We start from the raw sequence: 13,400 nt of genomic DNA, 5'->3' as shown, positions 1-13,400 counted from the left end.
CATAAAAAATAATTATGTGTCAATGCAAATTCAAGCAATAGAATAATAAAGGACGTACGAGGACCTTCCCCCATAATCTGACTAATAGCCTCAAGGCCAAATGTAGTAGAAATACTTGTATACAAAGCCTTGATATCTACAGTAGCCCAATAGAATTCTTTGTCCCAACGCATATTTTTAACCAAGGTACAAAGTTCATTAGTATTCTTAATATGAGAGATAACATTCTTAAGTTCCTTTTTCAGTAAATTATCCAATAAAATTCCCACATTTTCAAGAAAGCAACCACAGCTGGAAACTATGGGGCGACCAGGGGGATCATTGTAATTATGATGTATTTTAGGCAAAGCATAAAAAGTCGCATCCCTAGGATTTTCTATATATAATTTCTTCACATCTTTTTGTGTAAGAAAACCTAACCTTTCGCCCCGTTCTAACAATTCCAGCAAAGCTTCATTAAATTCCAAAATCGGATTGTAAAACAATTCGAGATAAACACTTTCATCACATAATAAATCAAAAACCATTTTTAGGTAATGTTGTTTGTTCATAATCACCCAATTACCCCCTTTATCAGCTTGACAAAAAACATATCTGTCTTAAACATTTTGCATAGCTTTAACAGCTAGCCATTCAGATTTTGTTAAGTTGAATTCAATATATTGCTTTCTAAAATGAGCATATTCAGTTTCAGCTTTCCTAACAAGAGTATTTTCAAAATTATTCAATATAGCTGATTTTTTGGGTGGGTGAAAATTACTATAAGTGGGTAAGCAAGGAACATCAAGTCTACCATAACCAGTAAAAAAAACGATTCACATTAATATCTGAACCACAAGAAAATTCAAGAACATCAACATCCATAGAATTATCTGACTCATATTCATAGATAGAAAGATTCATTAAAGAATTATCAAAAACAAGAGAACTTTCACTATTGACACTACTATTGTTATTCAGCAGGGATTCATTAATAGAATCTTGTGCCTCAAAAAAAACTTTCAAATGTAATTTACGACAAAAACGTTTGATATCCAGCACAATATCAGCAAGAGCAGGAATCTTAACAGGAACAAATTTGCTACCTTTTTGTAAAACTCAACACATATCGTTAGTGATATTTAAATCACTCAAATTTACAATATGCGTGTTTAAGGTAACAACATTAGTACGCGCAAGTTCAAATGCTGGATCAACAAAGTTAAAGTCAATTGAATCAGCACCTACTGTTGATTGAAAAAAGTTAATATCTTCTGTTTCGACCCCTTGCTCTCGACTTGCGCCTACTATTCTGGCGAAAATTCCATCTACTATGTTGCGCCATCTCCGACTGCACCTCTAAGTCATCCATTACATCCACTCGTTCAAACGACACGCTCTTCTTGCTTGCGGTGGTATCTGATGACGAAACTGAAGAGTCACGCCCACTATGAAAGCTTGCTTCCGTATTCTCGCCTTGGGATCTACCATTTCTTTTTTTACGTTGCCAAGAATAAACTGAATCATTTTAAAGTCTCTAATATCACGGTTTAACTTTTTTTTTTTTTGGTGTTCTATATTCTACTTTCCTGTGGTTTTTTGATATTTGTATTCTGGAGACAAGATGGAAGAGCAGTGCAGCAAAGCCACTTGGTTTGGAATCTAAGAAGGAGGACAGGCTAGAAATGGTGTGGGAATGGTGGTGAGGGAGAAGCTTCAGAAAAAAGTGAGAGATATCATCAGAGTTAGTGACAGACTCATAGCAATCAAACTCCTGTGTAATGATAGGGCAGTATTTATAATCTCAGCCTATGCTCCACAGCAGGGTTGTGATAGTGATGAAAAGAATGGATTCAGACAGCAGGTGCAGGACCTCACAGATAAAAAGCAGGACAACATGAATTGGTATTGATAATGGGTGACCTGAATGTGCATATTGGGACACACAGACAGAACAGAATATGAGGACTGCCTGGGTCCATACTGGTGGGGCAACATGAATAAAGAAGGAGAGGCCATTCTAGTTTTCTGTGTGGCAAATGGCTTGATGGTCACCATCACACGGGTCAGCAAGGCAGACAGTCACAAGATCACACACAAGAGTAGCCAGTATGCAACTGATATAGACTTCTTCTTAGTAAGGAATGGGCAGTAAGGTAGAATCAGCGATTGCAATGTCATCCCTGAAACAGGCAACCCTCAGCATAAACCACTGCTTGCCACAATCAGCTGCAAGCAGTGGTCAGAGAAGGCTCTAAGGTCAACAGAGACCAGGCTGAAGACCTAGACATTGACTGGAGAGAAAGTGCAAGAGTTCAAGGAATTACTTAGTGCTCTAGAACCTCAAGAAGAAGAAGAAGAAGAAATAGGTGGAACTGAAGAATAATTGCAGTGCCTCAAAGCAGCATGTGTGAGAACTACAGAACAGGTATGCAGCTGAGCCAGGTATGGAAATAAGGTTGTTAAGGAAAGCTGGTGGTGAAATGCAGAAGTCCAGGAAGTCATCAAAAGAAAGAAGGAATGCAGGAAAAAGTGGGAAACAGAAAAGATAGGCCAGGCTAAGAAGGACTACTGGTTGGCTAACAAAAGGCGGAGAGAGGAGTTGCAGTATCAAAGAACAGGGGATCAGAGGCACTCTACCAGCTTCTACAAAGTAAGTCAGTAGATGGGACAAAGAAGATCTATCAGGTTGCAAGGCAAAGACAGAAAGATAAAGAAGATTGTTGACAGGCATCCTTCATAGGGGATGCCAGCCACAAGCTGCTCACCAGCTCACAGGACATCAAAGACAGATGGAAAGACTACTGGCAGCTTCTGACTGAAGAAACCCCCACAATCTATGATGAAAGAAGAGGAGGAACCCAACATAGAAGAAGTAAGAACAGCACTAATGAAAATGAAGTCAGGGAAAGCAGCAGGCTCAGATGAGGTGACAGCAGACAAGATAAAGATGTTGAGTAAGCTATGGGAGAAATGGCTCCTGAGGGTACTCATAGTAGTATGGAGAGAAAGTCATATCCCATATAACTGGAGAATAAGCATACTAGTGTCAGTGTTCAAGAACAAAGGGGTCATTCACAACTGTGGGCAGTACAGAAATGTCACACACTGCATGAAATATTTGAAGAGGGTGCTTGATAAATGAATAAGCAGAGTAGTAGGAAGTAAGATGGGAGACGAGCAGTTCAGATTCAGATCAGGACACAGCACAAATGACCCAGCATTTGCAGTCAGACAGATACTTGAAAAGAAGCTAGAGATGAGGAAAGAGTCCAAATGGGCATTCCTAGACTTGGAGAAAGCACATGACAAGGTCCTGAGAAACCTGATTTGGGCAGTCCTGCAGTAGTTTCAGCAATGGTTTCAGGCCATATCACAGCACTACCTCCGCTCTGCTCTCCTTCACCAACGCTATACTTCATCACAAAAAGAATGGTCTTTTCTCTACTGCCGTATTTCTAGATTTCTCAAAGGCCTTTGACATGGTATCTCAGGAGCTACAACTCTCTACTCTCCCCAACCTCTCCTTCTCACAATCAGACTGCAGCTGGTTCCACAGCTATCTACATGGATGCCAGCAATCAGTAACCTGGAATAATAACCTATTACCTCACCTCCCAGTTACTCTCGGAGTTCCCCAAGGGTCTATCCTTGGCCCTCTGCTATTCTCACTTTTCACTAACAACCTACATACTGCCACCACACAAGCATCTCTTATACAGTAAGCAGATGACTCTACTCTCATCTGCTCTGCCCCCACTCTACCAGAACTACAACAAATCACACAGGAATCATTCTCTTCTGTAGAAAGCTGGCTATCCAATGCTCAGCTCCTACTCAACCCAAGTAAGACACAACTTCTCCTGTTCTAACCTTCCAAAGCCACCCAAAACACCCCCCACTTCAACATTCTCAGCAAAGACAATACCATCATCTCTCTATCAGAACACACAAACTTACTCAGTGTGGAAATAGACAACAAACTTAGATTTGACACCCACATATCTCTCACAATAAAAAAAAGTTCACAAGAAACTTGGTGCATTATATCGAAGCTGCCAATTCCTAACCAAGGCGGCTAGAATCTCCATAGCCAATTCGCAGCTAATCTCCACCCTACTCTATGCATTCCCCATACTTACCAACCTTAGACAGACAGATCTACACAAGCTGGATGCTTGTTACAACAAAATTGCTAAATTTGCCACTGGAACCTCCTACCACAGCCATCATTCTATCTCCCTTAAAGAACTAAACTGGCTAGAACTCCCACAACGCCTTCACTTTAATCAACTCACCCTCGCTCATAAACCTATTAACCACCCCCTTAACATCCCTTCAAACCCTTCTCCAACCCTATCACACCACTAGGCCCATAAGATCAAGCAACAAAAATCAACTCACTGTTATCAAACCCAAAAATGCAGCAGGAGAAGCCATATTTTCATGTACCATATCTAAACTTTGGAACAATCTTCCACCCTCTATAACTGCTCTACCTTCCAGCAGCCTTTTCAAGACTGCCCTCAAATTCCACTTAAATTTGCACTGCCTTTGTCCTTGTTCTAATCCAGACTAACACTCACCTTACCCCCCCATCTAGACTCAACCCAACTATACTACCGCCACTACTATCCACAATCATAAATAGCTAGTTGTCTTTACATACTTTAACATCTTGTCTGACAACTTTGTTACTAATATAAACGGCAAGAAACTATCTTAACTTGCAACATTTACTGTATATACTGTTGATAATCAGTATCTTGTTATTGTATTAAAGCCAACAACCTGTAATGTTGTTTATTATTGCTGCAACTTTGTATCTCTATCATGTAGATGAGGTGAAGCTTTTCTCCTCGGGCATGCGCAGAAAAAGGACCTGCATCCAGCTGGAATTTCCCGGTAAACAAATGTAAATAAATAAATAAAATAAATAGTTTGAAGTCCCAGAAACAGTGCTAGAATTAGTGCAGGCTATGTACAAGGACCCACTGACTCAAGTACGAACAGTGCTTGGTTTCCGACAGAGTTTCCCAGTGGTAGTGGGTATGTGTCAGGGTTCAGCTCTGAGCCGACTGCTGTTCATTTTGATGATGGACTACATTAGCAAGCAGGTTGAAAGGAACAGATCAACAAAGTTGCTGTATGCAGATGATGTGGCATTACAGGCAGACTTTGAACAAGAATGTCAACAAAGGGGGATGGAATGCTAAACAGAAGCCACTTGGGATGAAACGATACAGATAAGACAGTTGTAATGGTACCAAATGGGGGAAATCAGAAGAAGTTAAGAATTGAGATAGAAGAGAAAATAGTGCAACAGGTTAACAACTTCAAGTATATGAGAGGGGTGGTTAAAGAGCTCAAAGCTAGAATCAGAGGGGCCACAGCCAAGTGGCACAGAGTGTCAGGGGTACTGCATGACACAAGAATGTTAAAGAAGCTGAAAGGTAAGGTATACAAAACAGTGGTGCAACCAGTACTACTGTATGGTACAGAAAGCTGGTCAGTAAAGGCAGAACAATTGAAGAAGCTTGAGGTGATGGAGATGAAGTGCCTGAGATGGGTGGTAATATGCACACTGTGGGACAGATGAAGAAATGATGATACTTATGTTAAAGAAGCTCCAGTTGTAGAAAATGTCAAAGAGAACAGATTGTAATGGTTCAGGCACATGTGCAGAAAAGCAGAAGCTAATCTGTTGAGGAAACTTTGAGACAGACAGGAAGAACGCAAGAGAAAATATGGAAAGAGGTTGGATGGGCTGTGTGAGAGAAGACCTGCGACAGTCAGGAATGAGTGTCGAGGAAGATTGGGAGAGTGGCATTGAATAACGAGAGAGATGGTGACAGTTGACATAACACCCTGACCCCATATGAAAAATGGGAAAAAGGGAGTTGATGAGGATGATGATCAGCAGTGGAAGATACAGAAGCCATTTTTAAACTTAGTTTTCATAGCTTAAACTGTAGCAAATTGGACTAAGAAACAACTCGGTTAATGGAAAATGGCCATACCAGAGAATGCCATTTTCTAGAATACATAGGTCACTGCTTTGTGTGTGTTATTGCTACCTGTGTAACTAGGTGGACAAAAAAGAAAGCAAAATGGGTAGACAATCAAGCACTAAGATTCTTACTGAATACTTCAGTATTTATTAAACCTGCATGAATTGATGTCCAAGGAGTTGGAAGAAACTAGAACAATATAGCTCAGTTGTAGAGAACAGTGACACCCTCCGCTAACTTGCATGGTACTGTCAGCTGTGTGCCAGGCTATAGGCTATGAGACAGAGACAAGTATCATCTTCAGCATTCTAACCATGCATTGTGCAACAGGGCTAGACAAAATGTGGCACAAATATTACAGAAAACAAGCCGGGGGCATACTCATATGAAATCATCAGTTAATGCAAAGGAGAATAAAAAGTAACCATTGGTCATACTGTTTATTATTCTGGCTATAATAAGTCTTCTTGTAATATTTTATGTCTAGTACATTTCTTTTTTATTTTGAATTTTATTTTTATGTCATAAAAGGCAGATTATGGTGAAAATTAGTTATAAATATATCCTAGTAACAGTAGGGAGTGAAAATGACCATGGGCACACAATATGTAAATTATAACAAGAGTTCTGACTTACTAGAGTTTGCATGAAGTTTGCATGGTAGTGGTGCAACAGGTGACACACTTGCCTTTGGTGCAGAAAGTGGAGTTCAAGTCTCACACCAGGTCAATCAATAGCTGAGTGCAGCACAAGGGCGTCCTGCACTCCTGAATGTCTTGTCCTTCAGATGAGATGTTAAATTAAGATACCATCTGGTTTAGATGGCGGTAGCTCAGGTGGATGTAAAAAATTGTATGGCACTTATTGAAAGGAGTAGAAGTTTCTAAATCCCCTGGTCAGATTTCCCCAAGTAGTATAAATGCCACTTCAGGTCTTCCCTGAAAAAAGACTATTAGAGTAATGGAACTAACCAGGTCAACATAGAATAAATAGATAGATAAATAAATTAATAAACATGTTTTACCCTACACTGTACTTCCTAATTCATTTTTTTATTTATGTATGATTTATTGACCTGGTTAGCCCTACTGGGTATAATCCATTTTCAGTGAGGACCCTAGGGACACAAGCCACAGTAAATACAGTAAAAATAATGCAAATGTAATAAATATACAGAAAAGAAGGTATTGTTATGCATGATACAACACATGCCAAAGCCACAATGAGTTAAAAACATGTGTCATATGAGCAGAAGAGTGACGTATTGGCATAGTCAAAGGAAAATTAAGATATGGACCACATATCCATGGCAGATAAGACAGTAATTGCATTTACATACCAAACTCATGATGTATCCACATGTATTAGCTGCTAGATTGCTCCTACTAAATTTAATATAAATGCCTGGACTATTCATTTGATACAGTAAATATAATTCCTTGTATCACTTAAGTAGCATACAGTTAAGGCAAGCATTCTCAGTAATTACAGTCATTATAAGGAAGCTCCACATACCATAAAATGGCAGCAAATGTCTGTGCTGTTGTCTCTACGCTTCTTAAAATTCTCCAGCACTTTCCTTCATCTGTTTCTGGAGAAGCCTTGTGATCATAGATCATATGAATATTTTTCTTGAGGTAATCCCCTTGGTGTTTTCTGTAACTAAGAAAGATTTCCTAATAGCAAATTCACTTTGAAAGGATGAATCGCAAAGGTGGAAACCTGCATTTGTATTTGTGCCTTTCAGAATTCAGCATATACTAATATAGTTCCTACACTGGTGTTTGCATGTAAATAAATTTACTGCTAACAAGGAAACTGATGGCTTATGTGTGGACAGGGAGTCAAGTAGATTCTGGAGTAGAACCTGTTAAGAGCAGACCTAACCGGAACAATTCCTTCTCCTATAAGATTGTGCCAAAAGAACTATGTCTGTATAACTTCTTGGTAGCAGAGAAAGAAACAGCTCATAGCTTTTGTCTTCTGAGGTTGAACATGACTTTTTAATGCAGCCTCAAGACAACATGTAGTTTAAGAGACAGAAATTCAACAGTGTGTGTGTGTGTGTGTGTGTGTGTGTGTGTGTGTGTGTGTGTGTGTGTGTGTGTGCGCGCGCGCGCGCGCACATGTCTGTTTGCGTGTGTGTTTTATAGAAAAATGTTTTTGTAGAAAAATGATGCGACTAGCTGTGAATGAAACACAGATTTCTGAAGGAACAGACAATAAAGAAGGCTAACAGAAATACAGATAACTTCAAAAGTTCCAGAGGCATTTTTGAAATACTGGATGTTGCTGGAAATTCAGTATAAAAAACTATGAAGTAATATAAGTAGGGAACAATGGTCCTTGAAAAAAATGATGCATATCTTGGGCTAAAGTAGGCTCTGCATTATACAGTTCATCAAACCACTTATTTATTTTAAATCCTCCCTTACAACTAGTTATATGCTGTAGCAAGAAGAGAGGCACACAGAGTAGGCTATATCCTCTGAACATTTCTTACTCACAGGAAAATAATGGTCATTCTAAAGGGATTGCTTAGACTCAAACTATACTCCTGTGCCTGTTTCTATTAACTTTACCTATGCATGTCATTCTCCTCCTGTTTACCTTGTACTTCCCCTAGATGCTGGAGTGAACATTTGGATACGCTATGGGTTATTAGCTGTGCTAGTAATAGTCTGAAAATTGATTGTCTAGTACTTATCTATGACTCTATGAAATCGTAATGGTTTATATCCACACATCCCTGATGCTCTTGAAAATTGCAGAAATTGGAAGCCAGAGATCCCACAGCAGCAGAACCAGCAACACAGGAGAGGTAGTTTAAGTGTTTTTCCTGCCATCTTGGGCCTAGGATTAGAGACCTCCATGTTAGCTGACTGCGAGCATCTGACGGAAGAAGGCTATTGTGGCAGTTTGTCACTGCAGAAATCTAAATAAAATCATATGTTTCCTTTTATTACAAGGAAAAAGAAATAACTGTGGCCCAGACATGAAGCTCCCTTTGATGTAACTGAAAAAACAGCATTAATGGAGCAGGCAGCTGGTTCTGTCATTTGGAGTGTTTGGATGTAAACAGTGTCCAAAGAAATGTCTGTATTACAAACATTCAGAAATATGTGTTAGCATTGCAAACGGTTGGTTCTGTGCCAAAAAAAATGTGACAGTGTTTACAGAAAACTGATAATATATTTGTAACATATATTTTTTCACACACACACACACACACACACACACACACACACACACACACACACACACACACACACACACACAGAACGAGAGAGAGGAAACACTTATTTACTAGTCCATCACATCATTCATGTTTGTGGTAACATAATGTAGTGAAATCACTGTTTTAACAAAATATATAAAAATTGTATATTATATTTTGCTATGAATAGTGTACTTAATTTCAAGTTGTAGGTAAGCCTTGATGATAGGAAAATGTAACTGAATAGGAGAATGTAACTGAAGGGTCTATATTAGACCATCGAACATTTGAAATGTCGAGTGTTCTAATATTGACCTGTTTTCAGCGAATGCTGAAAATATCAAAGAAACAGGAAACCAAATTCTTTCCCAGGGAAAGAATTCGGTTGCCCATTTCTGTTGCTTCAGTATTTTCAACGCTGTGGTGGAAAGTTACGGGTCGGGTTCAGGTAAGTGTGCGATTGTGTGGATGTGTGGGTTAGGGTGGGTTAGGTGAGTTAGGGTTAGGGCGTGGGTGAGGTGACTGTGCAATAGTGACAGACCTTAGGGTTAGGGTTTGGGTTAAGGTAAGTGGATAGTTTGTGGTGTATATATAGTTTAATGTAGGGTTAGGTATAAGAGTTTAGGTGTATGTGTGTGGATTGCTGTTTATTTGGTGTGCTTGTGTTGTGTGTATGTGTTTTGGAACAGCAAATATTTTCCCTAGGAAAAAATTTGCTGTTCCGAATGTTCGATGTTTTTTTTTCGATTGCTAGGGTTCGATATTAGAACACTCGATATTTTGAATGTTTGGTGGTCTAATATAGACCTGTAACTGAAACCTTGATGAGTGGATGGGTAATAGAAAATACACCCCTGGGATCACTTCATTGGCTCTGCTTGACAGATGATCAGTTAATTAATCAATGGGATGGTGAAAGCCAACACACTCTGGCTAGGCTTATAAATGCCCTCGGGCAGATAGCCTAGTACCTACCTATGAACCTATGAATGTGGAAACTATACATTCAGATCCTGTTGGTTAGCTTACTTCATGAACCTGAAAAAAATAATTGTAAATAGCAGTTTTAGAAAACAGAATATTTTTTGTATTATGATCTTTCCTGGGAATCTGAATATAATGGATTTTGCTATGACTAGTGTCACTTTCTATATAATCTTGAAAATAATATTTGTTTGTTCCTTGCTTTTAACTGCTATTCATCACTAGAAATTCTCACTTCAAGTTTCACATTAGCTGACTAGATGAATCAGATGTAAAAATGAGAACAAATCATTTATTCACCTTTTAATTTTTGAAACTTATGCACATTTCCAGGAGTGCATACATGAAAGCTGCCTCTGAGCACTTGCTACTACTGAAAACTGAGTCTGGAAAGGAAACAGCGAGGAGACAAAAATGCATTATCTCATGGTTTAGATTTTGTTCACGGGACACTACGTAAATACTAGACCACTGACCCTTGTCTTCTGTTTGGACTTACAAGATTTTCACAGAGAATACTACTTGGATAATTTAACCATATTGAAAGATAAGCTGTGAGTAGCTCAGAGCATTTATGTTTTACTGAATATCAAGAGATGACTTAAATGCCCTTCTGAGGCAATAGGCCAATAAAATAGTAAACTGATTAGGGTAACATACTGAAAATGGGTTATGCCCTGTACAACTAGACTGGATTGTCATAACCTCTACTTATTCTCTCTGTTTTTGAACACGTTACCCATTTATTGCAAGTTATCCTTTGCAACTACCTGTTATAATTTTTCACATAGCCTCACTGATTTTAAACCCCTAACCTCATTACTTTTAAACCTCTCCATAGATCTTCTATATGTCCCCCACTAGTGATGAATTCTATGGCTGCACCGCCGTTGTGTGAAGTAATAACTTTTGATATTCATTTTAAACTTCGCTCTCCAGTTGCCATGCATGCTTCTGCCTACCCCTCATTTTTCATTTGGTTGTACACCACTAACCTGCACCACTGACATGGCTGCTTACATTGTATCATATCTCCCACTTGCATTCCATCCTGTGTATATGCTTCCAGTGTAGCGACCTTTCCTCATGCTTCATGTCCCCCATTTCCTTTATCATTCTGGTAATCATCAACTGTATGCATTCAGATGGGTTGATTGTCCTTTCCCAGTATGCATTTCAGAAGTGAAAGCAGCATTGTTGATGAGATCCTCCTACCATTCTTATGTAATGGGGGTGGCATCTGTGTCTCTAAGGTGTGCCCTCTGGCAATGCACCCCATTATTCTGTTATTATTTTGTCATGCTCTTACCATACCACACAAGAGGAATTGGCTTGGGGTGCTTATAACAAAGAGATCTTTTCCTTCCTCAATTTGTCCTAGGACCACTTCTCTCCCCACCCTACCAGAGCAGTCATGGTCCAGAATACATTCTATATGCACTTAGAATTATTTATATTATGTGACCTGAACACCCCAATGGATTATTGCCTTCCGAAATATAGTGTATCATTGACAGGATAACATAAGAGGTCATGCAAACTATTTTGTTTGTTTGTTACTTAGTTAATATTGTTAACCAGGTTTTCTGTATGGGGAGAATCCATTTTCAATGGAATTACAGGAATTTGAGTTCCAGATGCATACTGACAGTTTGCTCAGTGGATTAAGGCTACAAACTGTTAACAAGCTACTACTTGTGATACAGGGTTTGATTCCCTCAGCTTTCATTTGTTGTTTGTGACCTTGTGTGACCTTGAGCAAATCATTTAACCATACATTTGGGGCAACTGGGAAATTGAGCTAGGCTGCACAATGCAATCCTGGATTGCATGCCTAGTAACTGCCTACGACGTTATGGACCTTACACAGGTAAACAGTAACAATGCATATTTATGTGGCTGCATAATACATGGGTAAACAGTAACAATTTAAAGTTATATATTTACAAGATTTGTGCTCTAGATACATACTTACATAGATGAACAGTAATAACATTCAATTGCATAGGTATGTGATTTGGGCTCCCCATCAGAAGTACAATAACAGTCTGAAGTTACTTATATGATTTGATCTCTAGATACATACTTGTATAGGTACACAGTAACAATGCACAGCTGTACATGGTTTGGCATCTAGAGACATACTTACATAGGTAAGCAATAAAATTTACAGCTGCATAGTTATGTAATTTGGGATGTAGATACACACTTGCATAGATAAACAGTAACAATCTGCAATTATATATTTGCATGATTTGGGCTCTAGATACATACAAAGGGAAACTGTAACAATGTACAATTATACAGCTGTGTGCTTTGGGCTCTAGATATATAACCTGCAAAGGTAAACAGGAACAACGTTTACTTACATAGTTACATAATTTGGGATCTAAATGCATACTTATTTAGGTAAGCAATAACTGTGTGCAGTTATATAGTTATGCAATTTGGAGTCTTGGTACATACATACAAATGTTAGCAGCAACACAGTTACACAGTTGCATGATTTGATCTCTAGATTTGTACTTGCATAGATATAGGAATTCACAGTTACACAGTTACGTGATTTGGTCTCTATATACATACCTACACAGGCAAACAGTAAGAATGTAGAGTTACATTGTTACTTGATCTGTTTCTAGATATATACTTACATAGGTAAACAGTAGCCATGTGCAATTAATGTTACATGCTTTGCGCTTTAGAGGTTCATGGCCCACATTTGTGAGTCCCACAACTCTGTAAAATAAACTCCAAGTGTAAAAGAAATAACATCAACAGTTAAACTCACAGTAATATAAGTTTTTTTTTTTGTTTTGCAAGGGGCAAAAGTTACAAATCACCATAACACAGTTAAAGCATTTTGCAAAGATCTTGCCTCTCCACTACTCCCACTATTGTGGGCTATGACCCCACCAATCTCTGATGTTCTGATGTATATATATATATATATATATATATATATATATATATATATATATATATATATATATATATATATACATTTATATATATATACACAAACACATACTATATATACTAATGCTTAGATCACGCTATCTTGGAATAGGGGAATACTCCCAAGATACCACAACTTCAGACATAGTATAGATCCTTAACATTCATACATATAGACTTGCTGTTGTGAGTATAATATTTCCAGTGTTTGGAATTTATGCATGAACCCCATGATCTGACATGGAACAGGG

General features: G+C 38.5%; 1 protein-coding gene across 1 annotated transcript in view; it reads right to left on the bottom strand.

Moving 5' to 3' along the window:
- LOC122788340 (gap junction beta-2 protein-like) overlaps positions 1-7,745 on the bottom strand; it is an 87,072-nt gene extending 79,327 nt beyond the window's left edge. Inside the window, exon 1 of the mRNA XM_044055417.1 lies at positions 7,506-7,745. Within this exon, the coding sequence (XP_043911352.1) occupies positions 7,506-7,508 (3 nt within the window). The 5' untranslated portion in view covers positions 7,509-7,745. The remainder of the gene's footprint in view (positions 1-7,505) is intronic.
- Positions 7,746-13,400: the final 5,655 nt, after the last annotated feature.

Source organism: Protopterus annectens, chromosome 13.part0, assembly GCF_019279795.1.
Source record: "Protopterus annectens isolate FY-2018-M chromosome 13.part0, PAN1.0, whole genome shotgun sequence".
In the NCBI taxonomy this organism is placed as follows: Eukaryota; Metazoa; Chordata; order Ceratodontiformes; family Protopteridae; genus Protopterus; species Protopterus annectens.
Note: the sequence above shows the minus strand (reverse complement) of the source record. Positions and strands in the feature narration are given on the sequence as shown.